This window comes from Nicotiana tabacum, chromosome 11, assembly GCF_000715075.1.
Source record: "Nicotiana tabacum cultivar K326 chromosome 11, ASM71507v2, whole genome shotgun sequence".
Classification (NCBI taxonomy): Eukaryota; Viridiplantae; Streptophyta; class Magnoliopsida; order Solanales; family Solanaceae; genus Nicotiana; species Nicotiana tabacum.
The window spans coordinates 95,670,818-95,690,788 of NC_134090.1; the positions used below are offsets into that span (position 1 = coordinate 95,670,818).

The 19,971-nt window shown below is 38.3% G+C and overlaps 1 protein-coding gene across 1 annotated transcript; it reads left to right on the forward strand.

Moving 5' to 3' along the window:
- Positions 1 to 6,101: 6,101 nt before the first annotated feature.
- On the forward strand, positions 6,102 to 10,053 carry LOC107771575 (uncharacterized). The gene is made up of 4 exons (XM_075224336.1): positions 6,102 to 6,420; positions 6,486 to 6,712; positions 9,489 to 9,586; positions 9,720 to 10,053. The coding sequence occupies exons 1-4, from the start codon at positions 6,102 to 6,104 to the stop codon at positions 10,051 to 10,053; spliced, it is 978 nt and encodes a 325-aa protein (XP_075080437.1).
- The last annotated feature ends 9,918 nt before the right edge of the window (positions 10,054 to 19,971 follow it).

Consider the following 19,971-nt stretch of genomic DNA (forward strand, 5'->3'; position numbering starts at 1 on the left):
GAAAGCCCATTCACTCATGAGTCCAACCATACCAAATTTATCAAAATCTGACCTTATTTGGTCCCTCAAATTTCCAAATCAATCTCTCCAAAATCTCAAGCCTTAACCACTCATTTTCACCCCTAATTTGCACTAATTAAAGGATTAAACAATGGGAAATCACCATAAACACGAGTATTAAGGATCAAGCAACTTACCTCACCGATAACTCCTTGAATCTCTTGTCAAAATCACTCCCAAAAGCTTCAAAACCGACTAAAAATGGCGAAGAATGGACCAAAATTTGCGAAGTGTGCAATTTATACTTTCTGCCTAGGCTTTTCGCACCTGCGGCCTTTTTGTCGCGCCTGCGGGACTGCACCTATGAAATTAACTTAAGTCCCCAACTTCCGCACCTGCGCCCCAGGCCTTGCACCTACGCTCCCAGCCTTGGCCTCTATTATCCACATCTGCGCCTCAATCCCTCTTCTTCGAGCCTCGCACCTGTGGTTCCAACTCTGCAGGTGCAGTTAAGACAGAACCAGCAACTTCAGCTGCAATTTCCAAATTTTCAAACTATCCGTTAACAATCCAAAATAATTCTGAGGCCCTCGGGACCTCAACCAAATCTACCAACACATCCCATAACATCAAACAAACTTAGGCGAACCCTCGAGTCACTAAAAACAATATCAAAATACCAAATTACCCTCGGATTCAAGCCAAAGAACTTCTAAACTTCTAAATTCCACAAACGACGCCGAAATCTACCAAATCACTTCTGAATGACCTGAAATTTCTCACACACGTCACAAATGATACTATGAACCAACTCCATCTTCCGGAATTCCATTTCGACCCTGATATCCAATTTTTTACTACCGACCAAAGTTGCCAAAATTCTAACTTTTACCAATTCAAGCATAATTCTACCACAGACCTCAAAATTACATTGCGGATGCGCTACTAAGTCCAAAATCACCCAACGAAGCAAATCGAACCATAGAAATCCAAATCCGAGATCGTTTACTCATAAGTCAACCTCCGGTTCCAACTTAAACTTCTAAATTGGAGACTAAGTGTCTCATTCCACACTAAAACCACTTCGGACCTGAACCAACCAACACGATACGATAAAATACAGCTGCGGAACATAAAAAGAAGCAGAAATGGGAAAACGGGCTAAAATTCACGAAACGATCAGCCGGGTCATTACAGACTACATGCTCGTTTTCGCCATGAAGACCAAGGCCGGTGTTAGTGTGAGTGGGTACTGCTTGAGAATTTGAAATGTTGATACCTTAAATCACAAATACTCACAAGAACAAGCATAAAAGTAGTGTGTGTTATGAAGCCTAAAATATTAAGCAATCACTATTATCCTTAACCCCACAGTAGGCGCCAAACTGTTTACCCTATGAATTGAGTAACAATTAAAATTGTAATATGGTTTTAAGGATACACAATTTCACCTTATACCAATTGATTAATTTAGAGATATGTGGTGGAATTGACAAGAATATGAAACAAACCGATGTTAGGACAATGTCCTCGAGTTGATGAACTATGAGGCCCCGTGAAAATTTCTACTCAAAACCCGAAAGCTCGTAGTGCCAAGTTAGGTATTTGTGTTAAAGATTTGTAGTTCGTACCCTTTGGATTGATCTGTGCATTAAAAAGTTAAGGAACAATGTTTTCCAAAAAAGTGTGTTTTTGCGGTCTATTATGCGATCGTAGAATAGCTATGCGGACCGCATAATCGTCGCAGAGTCAGACAGTTTGATGGTTAATTTGAGGTCAACTACGCGGCCAATTATGCGATCGCATAATCAATATGTGGGCCACATTGCCATCGCATAATCCCCTTGGAATTTTTGTGAGGGGCAGTTCTGCGGTGCATTATGCAACCGTATAATAGGTATGCGGGCCGCATTTCTGTCGCATACCGGGGCAAATTGTTCAGGTTTTTGGGTCCATTTTGTTGCGGTCCATTCTGCGGGTCGCATGTCCATTATGCGATCGCATATGCAATCGCAGATCGTGTCGGGGTTCCTATTTTCTAACTTTTAAAACCCGATCCCATCACATTAAAAACATCCCATTAGACCCCTTTTAAGATTTTCTTCTGCAAAAAGTGTGAGACGGGAAAGTTCTAGAGAGAGAGGGTGATCTTCATCAAATCCCCACTCAATTTTTGCCTAAACCCTTAAAGATTATCAAATAAAATTTGCTAGGCCTTCACCCCAAGATGTAAGAACTTGAGCCCTAACCTTTGGTTTCGAAATTCACACTAGAATGAGTAATTAGCTTGGGGGTTCATGGGAATAAGAATGGATTTTCTTGCATGCATAAAAGATAATAGGGTATGGGTAGGTTGTGAACTAAAGAGAAAGCAATTGGGGTGTAAAATGATAGAAACCTCTCACAAAAGAGTCCTAAAATCACTGTGCATACTTAGTGCTTGATAATTTACTTAAATGAGCTAGAATCTTATCCATGTCTCTAATTCTTGGTTTAATTTGTAATTTTCATAAAATAAATCGAAGTTGCTAGGAAAATTCTGGAATATTTTTTTATAAGGATTTAAGGAAAGCTCTATTAAGGTATGTATGGCTAAAACCCCCTCCTCTTAAAAATTGAGCCTCCATGGTGCCCGTGCAAATGTTGTAAGTCCGAAATTTGATTGATGTAGTACTTGTTATGTCAAATGAATTGATGTTGTGAAAATGTATGTGGAAAGTGCTTCTCCATGTGTTTAATGTGTTATTCTTGTAAATTGAGGATGTGTGGAGAACATAAGCTATGTGCTAAATGCCTAAATGTCAAGTCAAGGGTACATTCTGATTAATATGCTGAACTAGATGAATTCCTCTCTATGCTTATAACTTAAATTGCTTTTGTATGTACCTATGATCTTAAATGGCAAGGTTAATGTTGAAAATGGGAATAATGTGAAATGTGAGTTATGGAATGTGGTAATTGTGGCCCCAAGTGCCGATGAATTAATACATGTGAAACCAAAGATTGAAGTGAGATGATTAACAAAAAAAGGGTAACGTCTTGGTAAGACGGCTTAGCCGATCGAGCCGTGATCGGACACCATGTTATACACATATAGTGGTAATGTATTGATAATTGAAACTAGAAAGTAAGAATGAAATAAGGGTAACGTCTTGGTAAGACGGCTTAGCCGATCGGGCCGTGATCGGAATCCGCTCAAGGAAACGGTGGTATTGTGGATGTTGATGCAACAATATTGAATGCCTCAACCTAAAATTTCGGAAACTATGTGAAAGCTATGTGAACCTTTTATATTGCTGACGTCGTGTTTGTTTGAAGCTTTATAGCCCTTATGATTTCTTTTACTCTTGTATGGTTGTTCTTTCTAACATGATGGTGTTTAGTTATACATACTAGTACTATTCCATGGTACTAACGTCCCTTTTGCCGGGGGCGCTACATTTTTAAATAAATGTAGGTGGCTCCATAGCGGACAGTGCTGATCGCGCGTAGCGGAGTATCCTCCTCTCAAAGTCTTGGTGAGCCCCCCTTTCTCCTCCAAGGGGTTATGTTGTACATCTTTTGTTGTAGACGTCCACTTTTGAGGTATAGCCGGGGCCTTGTTGCCGGCATTATCATAATTTTGTTTTGTATCCTTAGAGGCTCTGTAGACGTTTGTGTAGGTTGTGTTCAGATATCGGATGGGACAATGTACATTATAGTAATTCTAAGCTCTAGTTCTTCTAAACTGTAGCTGTATGAAACTTAAAAACTTACCCATGACTTAAGGTTCATGATATGAAAATGAATTAACAATGTTGAATGTACAATTTTGCTATTGTCTAAATAAACGAAAGCATGGTTTCTTAATCGTATTGAGTAGAAATTGTTAAAAAGGCTTGCTCAGTTGGATTCACTCGATTGAGCCCCGATTGCGCCTCCCGAGGTTGGGGCATGACATGAACTCTCAAGAATAGTAAAGCAAGAACAGTTAAAGAACAATAAATTGATGAACAATAGAGAAATATTGTATTGCTTTTGTCAATATGAATGTAAAAGTGTCCACTAATGATGGGGACCCCTCTTTATGTACTAGAGGAATCCTAATTATGGTACAATTTTAATTACGGAAGTAAATCCCATGATTGATACGAATAATCTCCCTTGATTTGATTTGCTCCGAGATTTTCGCCGTGAACTCCGACCGGTTACGGATATCTCGACTTTCCGTTATTTCATTCAACTCAAAGCTAGTCTTACTTAGTCTCGATTGTTGCTAGCCTCGAGGTTACCCCCGAAGCAGCTCCTTTGTTTTGATCAAATAGCAAAATCGGGTAGCCCCTATTTTGACCGTACATACATACATATATATACATACATACATACATACATACATACATACATACATACATACATACATACATGCATACATGCATACATACATACATACATGCATACATGCATACATGCATACATGCATACATGCATACATACATACATATATATATATATATATATCTTCTTCTTTACAGTTGGTTTCTTCCTCTTTGTGCTTACAATTTCTTCTTCTTCTTCTTAGTTACAAAATGGGTTCGTTTAATTTTTTTTTGTTTTGACAATTTGATGATTGAGATTTGTTCTTTATGATATTTGAAAGTTATGTTTTAAATTTGAATTCATCTGTAGAGAATTTGAGCATTGAATCATGTATTGGATTGTTGAACTTCGAAGAACATGTTTATGTTTCAGAACTCAATATTCAAAATCTGAAGTTGCATTCAATTGATTGAACTACTTAAGATTTGAATTTTTGATGTTGCATTCAAAATATAGAAGAATTTCGGATTGATTTTTGAATATGCATTTAAGAGATTGAACTACTTCATATTTAAATTTCTAAAGTTGCATTTGAAAGATAGAAGAACTTCATATTTGATTTCTAAAGTTGCATTGAAGAGATTGAACTATTTCAAAGTTGAGCGGATACACTTTATAAAATCTGTGCAATACAAATATAACTTCAATGGTGGCCCCAAAATTGGATACATATGAAAATACCCCAAAGGTTTGCGAGAATAAGATTATTTTGGGTGGGTAACGCTTGTGTAAACATTAAGAGCTCTTCGATGAAATTAAACATATCATCGAAGATTTTTGCCTCTGAAGTCTGGAGATAGAATATACATTTATCTATGTACCGCGTGACATTTTCTTACATCAGTTTTGATGAAGGCGATATTGTGCTTTTCTCAAAATTGGACAAATATCCTTCCAAGTAGCAATAGAGAAATGAGTGTGCAATATTGCATGGAAAATTCAAGACAAGTGTCATCCTTCAAACCTCTTGTAAAACCTATAAATAGGCATTCAAATTAGGCATCAAGCATCAGCAACTTTCCTTTGCTTTTTCATTCTTCATCAGTTTCCGTTAGTTGTCTTTCCTTCTCGAAATTTTGTAGTCTATTTTCTTTTGTCCTCCTCTTTTAAATAGCAGGGTTTGTAATTTAATATTATGTTGATTCTCATATACTTTTAAGTAGAGGTAAGCTTGTTTAACCATGGAAAAATATTTCACACTGCTGAAATAATTTCTTAGGACAGTGTTCAACACGACTCAAGTCAATTCGTGTATCTGATTACAAATAACATTATTGTTATTTTTTAGTGTTATTTTACTACAATCTATGAAACTATGGAAAACAACACTGATGTTGAAAATACTACTAATACTACCAATATTGGCGCTACCTCTGCTGCTCCAGTCCTAATTACACTATGATATGCCAGGCCATTTCCATATGTGTAAATATTGAAATTTTCGCCAATAAAAATTTCATGCATTGGCAAGAACTTATTTTCTCACTGCTTGATGTCCATGGTGTCGCACATGCACTACTGCATCCACAACCTAGTGCAGACGCTGATAATAAAATAGTGGAATCATGGCAACATGCCAACAAGTTATGTCGCCATACTATATTACAATCTATTTCCAATGAAATGTTTGACATGTATTGCAGTTATAAGGAAGCTAAAGCTATCTGGGAAGCCTTAATTAGAAAATTCACTACTTAAGATGCTACAAAACAAAAATTTGTAGTAGGAAAATTTTGCAGTGACAGATGAGAGATGATAAAGAGATGAACGTGCAAATCAACGAGTATCAAAAATTGCTAGAATATTTGAAGGCCAAGGGGATGTCTTTACTAGAAGAGTTTGCTGCTGGAGTGCTAATTGAAAAGTTTCCCGACTCATGGAGTGACTACAAGAAAAACTTAAAGCACAAACAGAAAAATTTCACCAATGGGAAAATTGTGACCGACATCCTAATTGAAGATTCCAACAGAAAAGAATCTGCCAAAGCTAGCATGGCAGCTCTTAAAGAAAACTCAGTGGAAAGTAGCAGCAGCAACCGTAAAAGGTACAAGAATAAGTCTCAAGGTTACAAGCCCAAAAATCCCAACCTTAAGAGAAAAAAAGGCTCTTGTTTTATTGTGGAAAACCAGGCCATCATGCCTCACACTACAAGTACAGAGCAGGAAATGACAAAAAAACTAATACTCCTAAGGCTAACTTAGTTGACGGTGCTGATATTATTGTGGTTGTCATTTCTCAAGTAAATATTATAGTACATGCAAAAGAATGGGTGGTACACTCTGGGGCTACTCGGCATATTTGTGCAAATCGAGAAGTATTTTCTTCTTATACTCCTTTAGAGGATGATAGAGAAGAGGTATACCTTGGAGACTCAAGCACTACCAAAGTCTTGGGTAAGGGTAAATTTCTCCTAAAACTCACTTCGGGAAAATTTTTAGCCCTTGTTGATGTATTTCATGTTCCTACTATGAGGGCAAACTTGATCTCTGTATCCTTATTGGGAAGAGCTGGAGTGAAAGTGCCATTTGAATTTGATAAGATTATAATGACCAAAAACAATGTTTGTATGAAAGGGCTATTTATCACTCCCCAAACTCAGGGAGCGCGACCAACGCCCAACCGAGAGAACTCGGATAAGCAAGCCTGTTGAACACACCCTACCCAAACTCACACATGGTTCAAAGAGAGTTCATAACATTTCTAGTTAACCAATAAAGAGATCATGTATGCAATACCAACTTGTTTCCATATGTTACTTCATTTTAAAGTCTCAAAAATACATACATTGTCGTTGTTTTAAGTAGAATAGATGATTCAAAACAACATAATTCATTCGAATTTCCACAGAACCCATATACAACTAACTCACACTATGTCTATGGAGCCTCTAAATAGATACAAAAGTGTACTATAAAAATACCGGCAAAAAGGTCCCGAATATAGCTCAAGTGCAATACATAAGGAACGAAAGATGTATAACCCCGAAATGAAATAGGGCTCACCAAGACTACTGGGAGGAGGATGTACTACTAACGCTGATCAACATTGCCTGCTATGGAACCACCTGCATCCATTTAAGATGCAGTACCCCCGGCAAAAGGGATATTAGTACCGTCGAATGGTACTAGTATGTATAACTAAACACCATCTCGTTAGAATGGACAATAATACAAGTATGGACAATCATAATATCAGGTAAGGCATTGAACATCTACCAAACATCAAATAAGGGATGAGATATATTTCAATTAAATTTCCATATTTTAAGTCGGGGAAGCCTTCAGTACCAATATGATACCATTCACCATTTCGATTTCAATTTCCAATACAGTCACCACCATGTGTACGACATGGCGTCTGATTACGACCCGATCGGCTAGGCCATCTCATGTGAGACATCAACCACAATCACTATTCCAATTACAATGTCAATTACAGTCACCACCATGTGTATGGCATGGCGTCTGATCACGACCCGATTGGCTAGGCCATCTTATGTAAGATATCAACTACAATTACAATTTTGATTACAATTTCCTGATACAGTCACCATCATGCGTACGACATGGCGTACAATCACGACCCAATCGGCTAGGCCATCTCATAAGAGACATCAACTACAATTCTATTATTTCACTTGGCACGTTGGCCGTATTTCATATTTTTCATTTCGTATTTCACTTTTAGTATTTCTCGCTTTGTATCTCATATTTCGGATTTTTGCTTTCAAAAATCATCATAGATTTCCAACAACAAGGCATTTCTTTTCATAACATTTAAGCAAACATAAGCAATTTAGAATCTAAGGCACATAGAGACTTTTCACATAATGTGGCATAACAATCTTTATTCCACTTTGACTTGAAGTGTAGGCATTTTCAGCACATATTCCATATTTTGAACACATCCTCAAGTAATAAGATAACATGGTGAAAGCATTAGAATACATATTGCACATATATTTTTCAACTCAAGCACATTCGGAATAGCAATTTGTATAACAATCAATTCGGGACTTACACCGATTGCACGAACACCATGTGATTAAATTCTAAGAATAGGGGGTTTTGTTGTACATACCTCAATAGAGATTTCATAAATTCTACTATATTCCGGAACTCTTAGCAACTTCAATTAATTTTAGGAATATAACAAGTTGAACCAAAAATTAGAAAGATAATCATGATAAGCTCATTTGAGCAGATTACCAAACACTAGGTGTGCATTATGTTTTTAAGACCTTTTTGTGAAAGATTTCATCATCCCACTCCCCATTCTTTACCATTTTTAGCTCACAATACTCCAACACTCTTTTATCACACATGCATGTAAGATAAACAACTCTCTTACCCAAGGATGGTCTTGCTAACTACCCATTGTCAAAAGAATTTTAAAATTAAGAGCTAGGGCATAGATTCTTACCTTTAAGGTGAAGACTTAGTAAATTTTCTTGTTAATCTTCAATGATTTGAGCAAAAATTGATGGGTAATAGGTTGAAGAACACTTCCCCACTCTAAGCACCCTCTCTTACTCAAAAAGTATCAGATTTAACCAGAAAAATGATCTTAAATGCTTATATAATGAGATTGGGTCAGGTTATAAAAACCTTAAAATAAAGCCTCGGAACAAGATCTGTGGCCCCATATGCGATCACATGATGATTATGTGGTCCAAAAATGGGCCGCATAATGGCCCTCAAGAACTGGAATTATTCTGCTTCAGTTTGAGGTCCCCTGTTATGCGGTTGCATAATGCGCCGCAGAACCACAATCTGAAGAATCTCAAGGTTGGTTATACGATTAGACTTCAGCCCGCAAAATGGTTCTGCGATTGCATAAAAAGCCACAAAAATGACATCAAAAATTACCCAAAAGACTGCCTCACTCTACGGCCATTCTGTGATACACATAGTCATTATGTGGTCGCATAATGGGCCACAGAAATGCCCGCTTCTGCAAAATATTTTCCTTTAACTCTTTAGCGTACTGCTCAACCCAAAAAGTCTAAACCGCATCGAGAAAGCTCGGCCCGAAGAATTTCTACTATTTTTAACACATAGGCCTATCTCGGCACCGCTAAATTTTAGGTTTTTAGGTAAAACTTTTACGGGGCTTTACACTATTGTAACCAGAGACTCTTTGTACTTAATGTTTCTGATGTTATCAATGGAAATGCATCTGTTTTTGCTTATATGGTTGAATCTATTTCTTTATGGCATGCTAGATTAGGGTATGTTAATATCGCATATATAAGAAAAATATAGTCATTAGGTTTAATATCTGCTTTAGACTCAAACAATATAGACATATGTGAAATATGTGCTGAAGCTAAAAGCACTAAAAAGACTTTTTTCTATAAATAGAGAAACTTTATTATTATCCTTGATTCACACTGATTTAGACGATTTAAAGCAGACTATGAGTAGAGGTGGTAAAAGATATTATGTGACTTTTATTGATAATCTTTCTACATATACTAAGTTGTATTTGCTTAGAAACAAAGATGATGCCTTTAATGCTTTTATTTCTTATAAAACTGAGGTTGAAAATCAACTTAGTAGAAAACTCAAGAGAATTAGATCAGATAGAGGTAGAGAATATTTATCCTTGAATGATTTTTGTAAAAAAGAAGGAATAATTCATGAAGTAACTCCGCCTTATTTGCATGCGTCAAATGGAGTAGCTGGAAAAAAATAGAGCATTGAAAGAGATGATGAACTCCATGTTAGTTAGCTCTAACGCACCTAATAACTTGTGGGGTGAAGCTATATTATCTGCATGTCACTTACAAATTAGAATACCGCATAGAAGAACTGGAAAAAACTCCTTATGAATTGTGGAAGGGTTATAAACCTAACTTGAAATATTTAAAAGTGTGGAGGTGCCTTGCTAAAGTTCTTTTGCCTGAATCTAAAAAGAGAAAAATAAGTTCTAAAATTGCAGATTGTATGCTTATTGGATATGCTGAACATAGTGTTTCATATAGATTTCTTATTTTAGAAAGTGATGTGATTTATTACAATACCATAATTGAGACAAAGAATGCTGAGTTCTTTGAATTTATTTAAACACTGTTTGATAAAATTTCTCATACACTTGTTGAAACAAATAATGAAAGTACCTCTAATGAGGAACTGAGAAGGAGTAAAAGATCTAGGGAAGAATATTTTTCTTATAGAAATGATTTTCAAACTTTTCTTATCGAAAATGAGCCATCATATTATTTTGAAGCTACATCTTCTTCGAAAGATAATTATTGAAAAGAGGCAATAAAAAATCAAATTAATTCTACTTTGAAAAATAAAACATGAATCTTAATAGATTCACCTCCTGGTGCGAAATCTACTGGTTGTAAATGGATTTTCAAATGAAAATCTAATTCTGATGGATCTTTAGATAAATATAAAGCTCGGTTAGTAGCAAAAGAATTTCATCAAATATAAAATATAGATTATTTTGATACAATAGCATAAGTGACTAGAATTTCTTTCATAGAGTTTTAATTGCCCTAGCTTCAATTCATGAGCTTTTTATTCACCAAATTATTATCAAAATTGCTTTTCTAAGTGGTGATTTAGAAAAAAATATTTATATGGTTCAACCTGAAGGGTGAGTCATTCCTGGATAAGTAAATAAAGTTTGTGAATTAATTAAATCTCTTTATGGCCTTAAACAAGCTCCTACATAGTGGTATGAGAAATTTGAACAAGTCTTACTGAGAGACGATTTATCTTCACTTGAGGTGGATAAATATATTTATACTAAAGTGGTAAACAATGATTATGTGATAATTTGTCCGTATATTGATGACATGCTTATATTTGGCACAAGTTTAAATATTGTACAAAGTAATAAATTATTTTTGTCTGCTATTTTGATATGAAAAATTTGGGTGAAGTAAATACGATATTGGGAGTTAAAGTTATGAGGAATGAAGATGGCATAATGTTGTCACAAGAATATTATGTTGAGAGAATTCTTAAGAAGTTTGAATATCATAATGCCACACTTGCGAGCACTTCTTTTGATGCTAACTCTGAGTTGAAAAAGAATAATGGTAACCCAGTTGCTCAGTCTAAATATGCTCAGATTATTGGGAGTCTGATGCATTTAATGAATTTTACAAGGCCTGATATAGCCTATGCAGTGTGTAGACTGAGTAGATATACTCATAATCCGAACAAAGAGTGTTGGTCTGCATTAGTTAGACTAATAAAATATTTGAGAGGAACCATGAATTATGATATTCTATATAATGGATTTCCTTCTATTTTAGAACGGTACAGTGATGCAAACTAGATCTATGATTCAGATGAGACAAAATTCACTAGTGGTTATGTATTCACCCTTGGTGGTGGTGCAATATCGTGAAAATCAACTAAACGGACGATCATAGCTAGATCGACTATGAAATCAGAGTTTGTAGCACTAGAGTTAGCTGGTTCAAGGGCTGAGTGGATAAGAAATTTCTTAGCCAATATTCTGTTAATAAAGGACGTATTTCCTCCTGTGTCTATGCATTGTGATTGTGAAGCGGTAATAGCTATTACAAAGAATAAATCTTATAATTGTAAAAGTAGACACATGAAATTGAGACATGATGTCATAAAATAGATATTAAGAGATGGAATAATTTTCATTGACTATGTGAAGTCAGAGATAAATTTGGCCGATCCTCTGACTAAACTTGTAAGAAGAAAATTAATTGTTCAAGCCTCAAAAGAGATGGGGTTAAAGCCGGCATGTTGTTAATAGCGATGGTAACCCAACCTATGTGATTGGAGATCCCATGAAGTAGGTTCATATGGGTAATAACAAGTTGATAATCGATATATTGTTAATAGAGATGGTAACCCAACCTATGTGGTTGGAGATCCCATGAAGTAGGTTCATATGGGTAATAACAAGTTGATAATGACACTGAAACACTAAAAATAGTGCTTGATTACTGCTAATTGAGAGGTTGAGTTATTGTCACGACCCTAAATCCCTCCGAAGGAATTGCGATGGTGCCTAGTTTCTAAACTAGGTAAGTCTAACATTAACTAAAATAACATTAACATTAACTAACTTCAAATTAAGTACCTCTGAATAAATCACAATTTCCCAAAATCGGTGGTGCAAGTCATAAGACTTTCTAAGAGTAGTTATACAAAATAAATACAACACTGTTCCAGAACGAGAAGGAATCAATGGAACGTAATTACAAATGAAGGTGACTCTTAGGCCTGCGAATGCTGCAACATGTTTACCTTGAGTCTCCACCGCAACGACACGCACCGCTACTGCCGATCAAATACCTGGATTTGTACATAAAAATGTATAGAAGTGTAGTATGGGCACACCACAGCGGTGCCCAGTAAGTATCAAGACTAACCTCGATGGGGTAGTGACGAGGAACAGTCAAGACACCTACTGGTCAGACAGATTAAACAGGATATGATAACAAATATCAAGATAAAGGTGATGAAGTAATATCAACAGCAGGGATAAATCAATATATGAACAGTCGAAATAATAAAAGGAAACTCGAATGGAAACGAAAGATAACCAAGTAAATCAACACTAACATAGCTGGAACATAGAGAAGTAGAATGAACTCAAGTAAGGAAGACAGTGCTAACTCAATCAATCATATCGTTTCTGGTGCACAACCCTAGCCATCTCAGAACTCGATGTCTCATATCATAACCTCAACTTCCAAACCTTTAGCACACCCGGCACCTTGTGCCCACATATTTTTGTCTCACTTTGCACAACAAGGTTCTCATGTTACTCAGTACATAGGACCCATAACCAATTCAATTAAGATGTTTCAGGAGTCTCATTTACATAACATAAAGTATAGCACAGCTTCTAAACCAATTAGGGACACAGTAAGAAAAAATAAAGTTATTTTTAGAAATTATTTGAATAAAGAAAGTACCATTTTCAATTAAAATACAACATCGAATGAATTATTACCTTTAACATGGGATATAATAAATTACAACTTAGTAGAAATTTCTTTTAAGTAAAATGCAACCTCAGACGGTTTAAGGAAATATAATTGAGAAACTAATTGAATTAAAGATGTAACAATTATTCAAGTTTGGAGTATTGAAATACATATATAAATACGGCGAGGTATTGAAAACTCGATAGGTTCCAACACAAAGGATCACAGTAGTAAAGGAATTTAAACAGTTAAAACACTTGAATTGATAACAACAAATAAACACAGCAAGCAGAAAGTGCACGGCATCACCCTTCATGCTTTATCACTCTTCCTCGCCATATGCATAAATAGAAATGTCCATGGCATCACCCTTCGTTCTTTTACTCTCAATAATGTGGCACGGTATCACCCTTCGTGCTTTTTGTCACGCCCCGAACCTAGGGACGCATGGCTGGAACCCGGTGTCGTACCGGCCCAAGTGAACCATTCTGTAACTCATTCTTTCTGTGACCATCGTGGGCAAACATGGCAAAAACTCGTAGTGCATAACTGTAAGTGGGCAACACTGTATCAATAAACTATCGTTCTTAAGACATAAATACATATTGTCCGGCAAGTCCTCTGACATACTGTACAACTGAACATTTGTCTACAAAGCCTCTAAGATTATTTAACATCAAATAGGATAGGGTACCGACCTACCCATAAGTCTGAAGTAAAACTCTGACGCGATGGCTCATAGATTCGACTACACTCCGAATGAGGTGGAGTCTTACCGATCCTTCGCTGAATGCTAAACTCATCTACAATGAGGGTTCATCGAATTGATTACTTATACCTGCAAGCAACGTCCACAATAAAAGGACGTCAGTACGAATAATGTACCGAGTATGTAAGGCGGAACTATAACATAACAGTAAGTCAACATTAATTAAGGACTCAACCTGTAAGTCCGGATAACTCTGCATATCATTTAATACTTATAGCGTAATTCATATGCGTATGAATGTCATGTCGTGCATAGGTACATATGTCGCGACCCAAAACCCAGACTCGGTCGCGATGGCGCCTCTCGTGAAGATAAGGACAGCCGACACACACCCAATTCATTTTAAGCCATTAAAATAATACAAATTAAGTTTTTAACATAATTATAATCCCAAAATAAAGGTGAATAATACAATTTGCGGAATAAACATAGCCCGACATCGGGGTGCCACCAGTCATGAGCATTTACTAACCGATTTAAAACAGGAAGAATCTACATAGTCCATTACAGAACTAAAACAAGAGAAAAATAAGATAAGGGGAGAATCACTGAGCTGCGAACGCCGAGCAGCTACTTAGTGAACTCCAAAATCCGCCTAAGCTGGAAGAATCAACACTCGCTAGCGGAACCTGAAGCGCCTGAATCTGCACACAGGGTGCAGGGAGTAAAGTGAGTACTCCAACTCAGTGAGTAATAACAATAAATGAAGGCTGAGCGATAATAAATCACATAAAAGTACATCAACATGCTATAAAGAAGCAGTATAAAACTAGTAAAAGAAATGAAATAGTGAAAACATATAATGACACCTTAGTTCAGAATAAGCTTCTTTAAACCACCTTTTTAACAGTTAAACAATTAAATGAAAAGCATCTAGAACAAATAAACACATAAAAATCAGCCCCTCGGGCACAATGTAGACAGAATCTGCCCCTCGGGCAATATCATGGAACAACACCAGCCCCTCGGGCTATATCTCATATCACAATGGGTACTCGTGCTCACTAGGGGTGTGCAGACTCTGGGAGGGGCCCCTTACGGCCGAAGCACAATATTAAGACATCTCGTGGCATAATCAATAGGCTCTCGGCCTCATATCAAGCCACCTCGTAGCGTACAACTCGGGCCCTCGGCCTCATAATCATAAATCAGTGTATCCTCACAACACAAGCCCTCGGCCTTACTCAGTCAGAATCTCATAAGCCATTTGGGCAACAGTAAAACATGATGCTCAGCCCAAATTATCATTTAAAATATCATTTAATGTGTTAAAATAGAGTAAACATGGCTGAGTTATGAAAACAGTGGAATATAGCATGACTGAGTACAAGAATAAAGTCAAACCAATGAGGAAATATCAGTAAAATTCCCATAAGGTCCAAATAGTTGTCACGAGGCCCAAATATGGCATTCAGCCCAAAACATGATGATAGTAAACAGTTTTCAATCAAATACGTGGTGAATTCGGGGTTTCATACCCTCAGGACAACATTTAAAATCATTACTCACCTCAGCCCAGTCCAAACTCTAGACCACGATGCCTTTGCCCCTCGAATCGGCCTCAACTCGCGTCGAATCTATCTAAAATCAGAATCACGACGTCAAAATATGCTAAGGGCACGAAGCCCATGCGAAAATAATCAATTTACAACATAAATCCTGAAATTAACCAAAACCCGACCCCCGGGCCCATGTCTCGGAATTCGATAAAATTTACATCAATAGATTTCTTATCTCCCAACGAGTTCATACATATCAAAAGTCACAAAATCCGACCACAAATGGCCCTCAAATCCTCAAGTCAAGGTCTCAATAGCAAGCCTTAGTTTCCCAATTTTTAACCCTTAATTTCCATTAATCTTAGGCCAAATCAATGAAATAATGCCATAGGATCGATTATTAGACTCAAAAATCTTACCTCCAAACGATATCCCTTGATTCCCTCTTCAAAATCTCCCAAAAAGCTCCAAAACTGACTTGAAATGGTGAAGAACAACTCAAAAATCGCGAAGGGATCCTTTTATACCTTCTGGCCCAGGCATTCCGCACCTCTAACCCTACCTCCGCATCTGCGGTCACGCAGGTGCAGTTCACATACCGCATCTGCGGTTTCACTCAACTATGCCTTTGGCTGCATCTGCGGCTCCAAACTCGCTTCTGCGAGGCTGCACTGCGGTCCCCTAGCTGCAGGTGCGGTCATGACAGCAATGGAACATCTTCAGCTGCCAAAACCAACTTCCAAACTTTCTGCCAACCATCCGAAATCACCCGGAGGCCCCGAGACGTCAACCAAAAGCACAAACATATCATATACCACTACTCAAAGTTGTACCAATCTTCAAAACACCTCAAACAACATCGAACCAACCGAATCACATCGAAATCAAGCCTAAGATTCAAAATTCTTCTGAATTACGCTTTTGATCAAAAAGTCTACCAAACCACGTACGAATGACCTAACATTTTGCACACAGATCCCAAATGATACAACGGAACTACTGCAACTCCCGGAATTCCATTCTGACCCATATATCAAAATCTCACCTATCAACATAAAAACGCCAAAATTCTATTTTCGCCAATTCAAGCATAAATCTACTCTGGACCTCCAAAACACATTTCGATCACGCTCTTAAGCCCAAATCACCTCCCGAAGCTATCCGAACCGTAGGAACTCACATCCGAGCCCTTTAACACATAAGTCAACATCCGGTTGACTTTTCCAACTTAAGCTCCCTCAAAAGAGATTAAGTGACTCAAACCTTACTAAACCCTTTCCGAACCCGAGCCAACCAACCCGATCACACATAAAACCGATAAACAAAGCAATAAGAAGCAGAAATGGGGGTAACGGAGCAGCAACTCATGAAGCCACGTACGTCCTCGAACGAGTCAAGAAACATACCTGAAGCCTCAAATAGGTGAGGATATCTGCTCCGCATCTCCCGTTCGGTCTCCCAGGTAGCCTCCTCCACGGGCCGAGCTCCCCACTACATTTTCACTGAAGCTATATCCTTTGATCTCAACTTTTGAACCTGACGCTCCAAAATAGCTGTTGGCTCCACATCATAAGTCAAATCACCATCTAACTGCACCGTGCTGAAATCCAGAACATGAGACAGATCCCCAATATACTTCTGGAGCATAGAAACATGAAATACCGGATGCACACTTGACAAGCTGGGTGGCAAAGCAAGCTCATAAGCCACCTCCCCAATCCTCCGAAACACCTCAAAAGGCCCAATGAACTGAGGACTCAATTTACCTCAATTTACCCTTCTTCCCAAACCTCATAACACCCTTAATGGGTGAAACCTTCAACAGAACCTTCTCACCAACCATGTAGGACCCCGAACCTTCCTGTCAGCATAACTCTTTTGTCTCGACTGCGCTGTACAAAGCCTCTCCTGAATTACCTTCACCTTTTCTAAAGCATCCTGCACCAAGTGTGTCCCCAATAGCCTAGCCTCACCCAGCTCAAACCAACTAACTGGAGATCTACATCAGCTCCCATACAAAGCCTCATATGGAGCCATCCGAATACTCGACTGGTAATTGTTGTTATAAGCAAACTCTGCAAGTGGTAGAAATTGATCCCATGACCCTCCGAAATCAATAACACAAGCACATAACATGTCCTCCCATATCTGAATAGTGTGCTCGAACTGCCCATCTGTCTGAGAGTGAAAAGTCGTGCTCAACTCAACCTGAGTACCCAACTCTCGCGGCACAAACTTCCAAAACTGCAAAGTAAACTGAGTGCCCCTATCTGAAATGACGGAAACTGGGACACCATGCAAACGAACAATCTCCCGGATATAGATCTCTGCTAGCCGCTCTGAAGAATAGGTAGTACACAGGGGAATGAAATGCGCGGACTTGGTTAGTCGATCCACGATCACCCAAATAGCATCGAACTTCTTCAAGGTCCGGGGGAGTCCAACTACAAAGTCCATAGTGATCCTCTCTCACTTCTACTCTGGAATATCCATCTGTTGAAGCAAGCCACCCGGTCAGATCCTGATACCAATCCCACAATGTCTTTCTTCATTCTCCTCTACCAATAATGGCATCTCAAATCCTGATACATCTTCGTGGCACCCGGATGAATGGAATACCACGAGCTATGGGCCTCCTCCAGAATCAACTCTCGAAGCCCATCCACATTGAGCTTCAGAAAGCTCTCCTCACACTCATCCGACCATACAAATGAAGCACCTTTCTGAGTCAACTTGGTTAAGGGTGATGCAATAGATGAAAATTCCTGAACAAACCGGTAGTAATAACCCGCTAAACCAAGAAAGCTCCGAAACTCTATGGCTGAGGACGGTCTGGGCCAACTCTGAACCACCTCTATCTTCTTCAGAGCAACCTGAATACCCTCACTAGACACCACGTGCCCCAAGAAAGCCACTAAACTGAGCCAAAACTCACACTTGGAGAACTTTGCATAAAGCTTCTCCTCCCTCAATCTCTGCAACACAACTCTCAAATGCTCCGCGTGCTCCTCTTGACTACGCGAATACACCAGAATATCATCAATGAAGACTATGACAAATGAGTCGAGATAAGGCCGGAACATGTTGTTCATCAAATGCATGAACGTTGTTGGGGCATTGGTCAGCCCAAAAGACATCACCAAGAACTTATTATGACCATATCGGGTCCTGAAAGTCATCTTAAGAATATCCGAGTCCCTGATCTTTAACTGGTGATAAGCTGAACGGAGATCAATCTTGGAGAACACTCTCGCTCCTTGAAACTGGTCGAATAAATCATCAATGTGAGGCATAGGATACTTGTTCTTAACTGTTACTTTGTTCAACTGCCTATAATCAATGCACATCCTCATTGTGCCATCCTTCTTCTTCACAAATAGAACCGGCGCACCCTAATACGACACACTAGGCCGAATGAACCCCTTATCAAGGAGTTCCTGAAGCTGCTCCTTTAACTCCTTCAACTCTGCTGGTGCCATACGATATGGCGGAATAGAAATGGGCTGAGTGCCCGGCACCAGGTCAATACCAAAATCAATATCCCTATCCGGTGGCATGCCCGGAAGATTTGCAGGAAACACATTGAGAAAATCCCTCACAACTTGAACATAATCAATACTAGGAGTCTCTACACTAACATTTCTCACAAAGGCTAGATACGAAATACAACCCTTCCCAACCATACGCTGGGCCTTCAAGAATGAGATTACTGTACTGGGAATATAATCAGTCAAACCTCGCCACTCAATCCGCGTAAAGCCCCAAAAAAGTTTGCTAAGTAATTTAAGATTTCGTGGTGCCAAGGTAGGCTAATTATTTTATCTTGCGTGCAAATGAGGATTCGTGATATAATAGATATTAATTGGATATGTTAATAAGCATATAAGTCATATTATAAGTGATTTGGGGTCTAAGGAGAGGCCTAAGTCTAAGCCAAGTTGGAAAATTTCATAATAGACTAAAGTTGTAAATAAGTACGCACAAGACCTCACTTTGGACAAGCATATCTCCATTTATATAAGGTGTTGTGCGATGCAAAACCTTTCAAATTAAAGCTATATGAGTCTAGTTTCCAACTCATCAAACCGTTTGTCATTTGGAGGTGTATACAGAGAGTTATGACCATTTTACCGGACATGTGTCAGACGCGCGTCTACGGCGCGGCCGCGGCACGACTGCGGGATAACTGAAAGTTTCTGCCTCCCAGCGCGGTACGAGCACGGCCACCGCGTCCCGGGCGTAGTTTGACTGCGGTCGCGCGCCTAGAAGCCCTATAAATACCCCAAGACCGGGTATGGAGAGTCTCTAAGTCATTTGTTTGAGCTACGACTTGCTCTATCAAGGGGAATCCATCCCATACTTCCCTCCTATGATCCAAGGTAATATTTTTGGAGTATTTTGAGTTGATT

Coding starts and splice junctions, on each gene's coding strand:
- LOC107771575 (XM_075224336.1), top strand. CDS start 6,102: ATGAGAGATGATAAAGAGATGAACGTGCAAATCAACGAGTATCAAAAA. Junction 6,421..6,485: donor GTACAAGAATAAGTCTCAAG/GTTACAAGCCCA, acceptor GTGGAAAACCAG/GCCATCATGCCTCACACTAC. Junction 6,713..9,488: donor TAGAGGATGATAGAGAAGAG/GTATACCTTGGA, acceptor TATTGTAACCAG/AGACTCTTTGTACTTAATGT.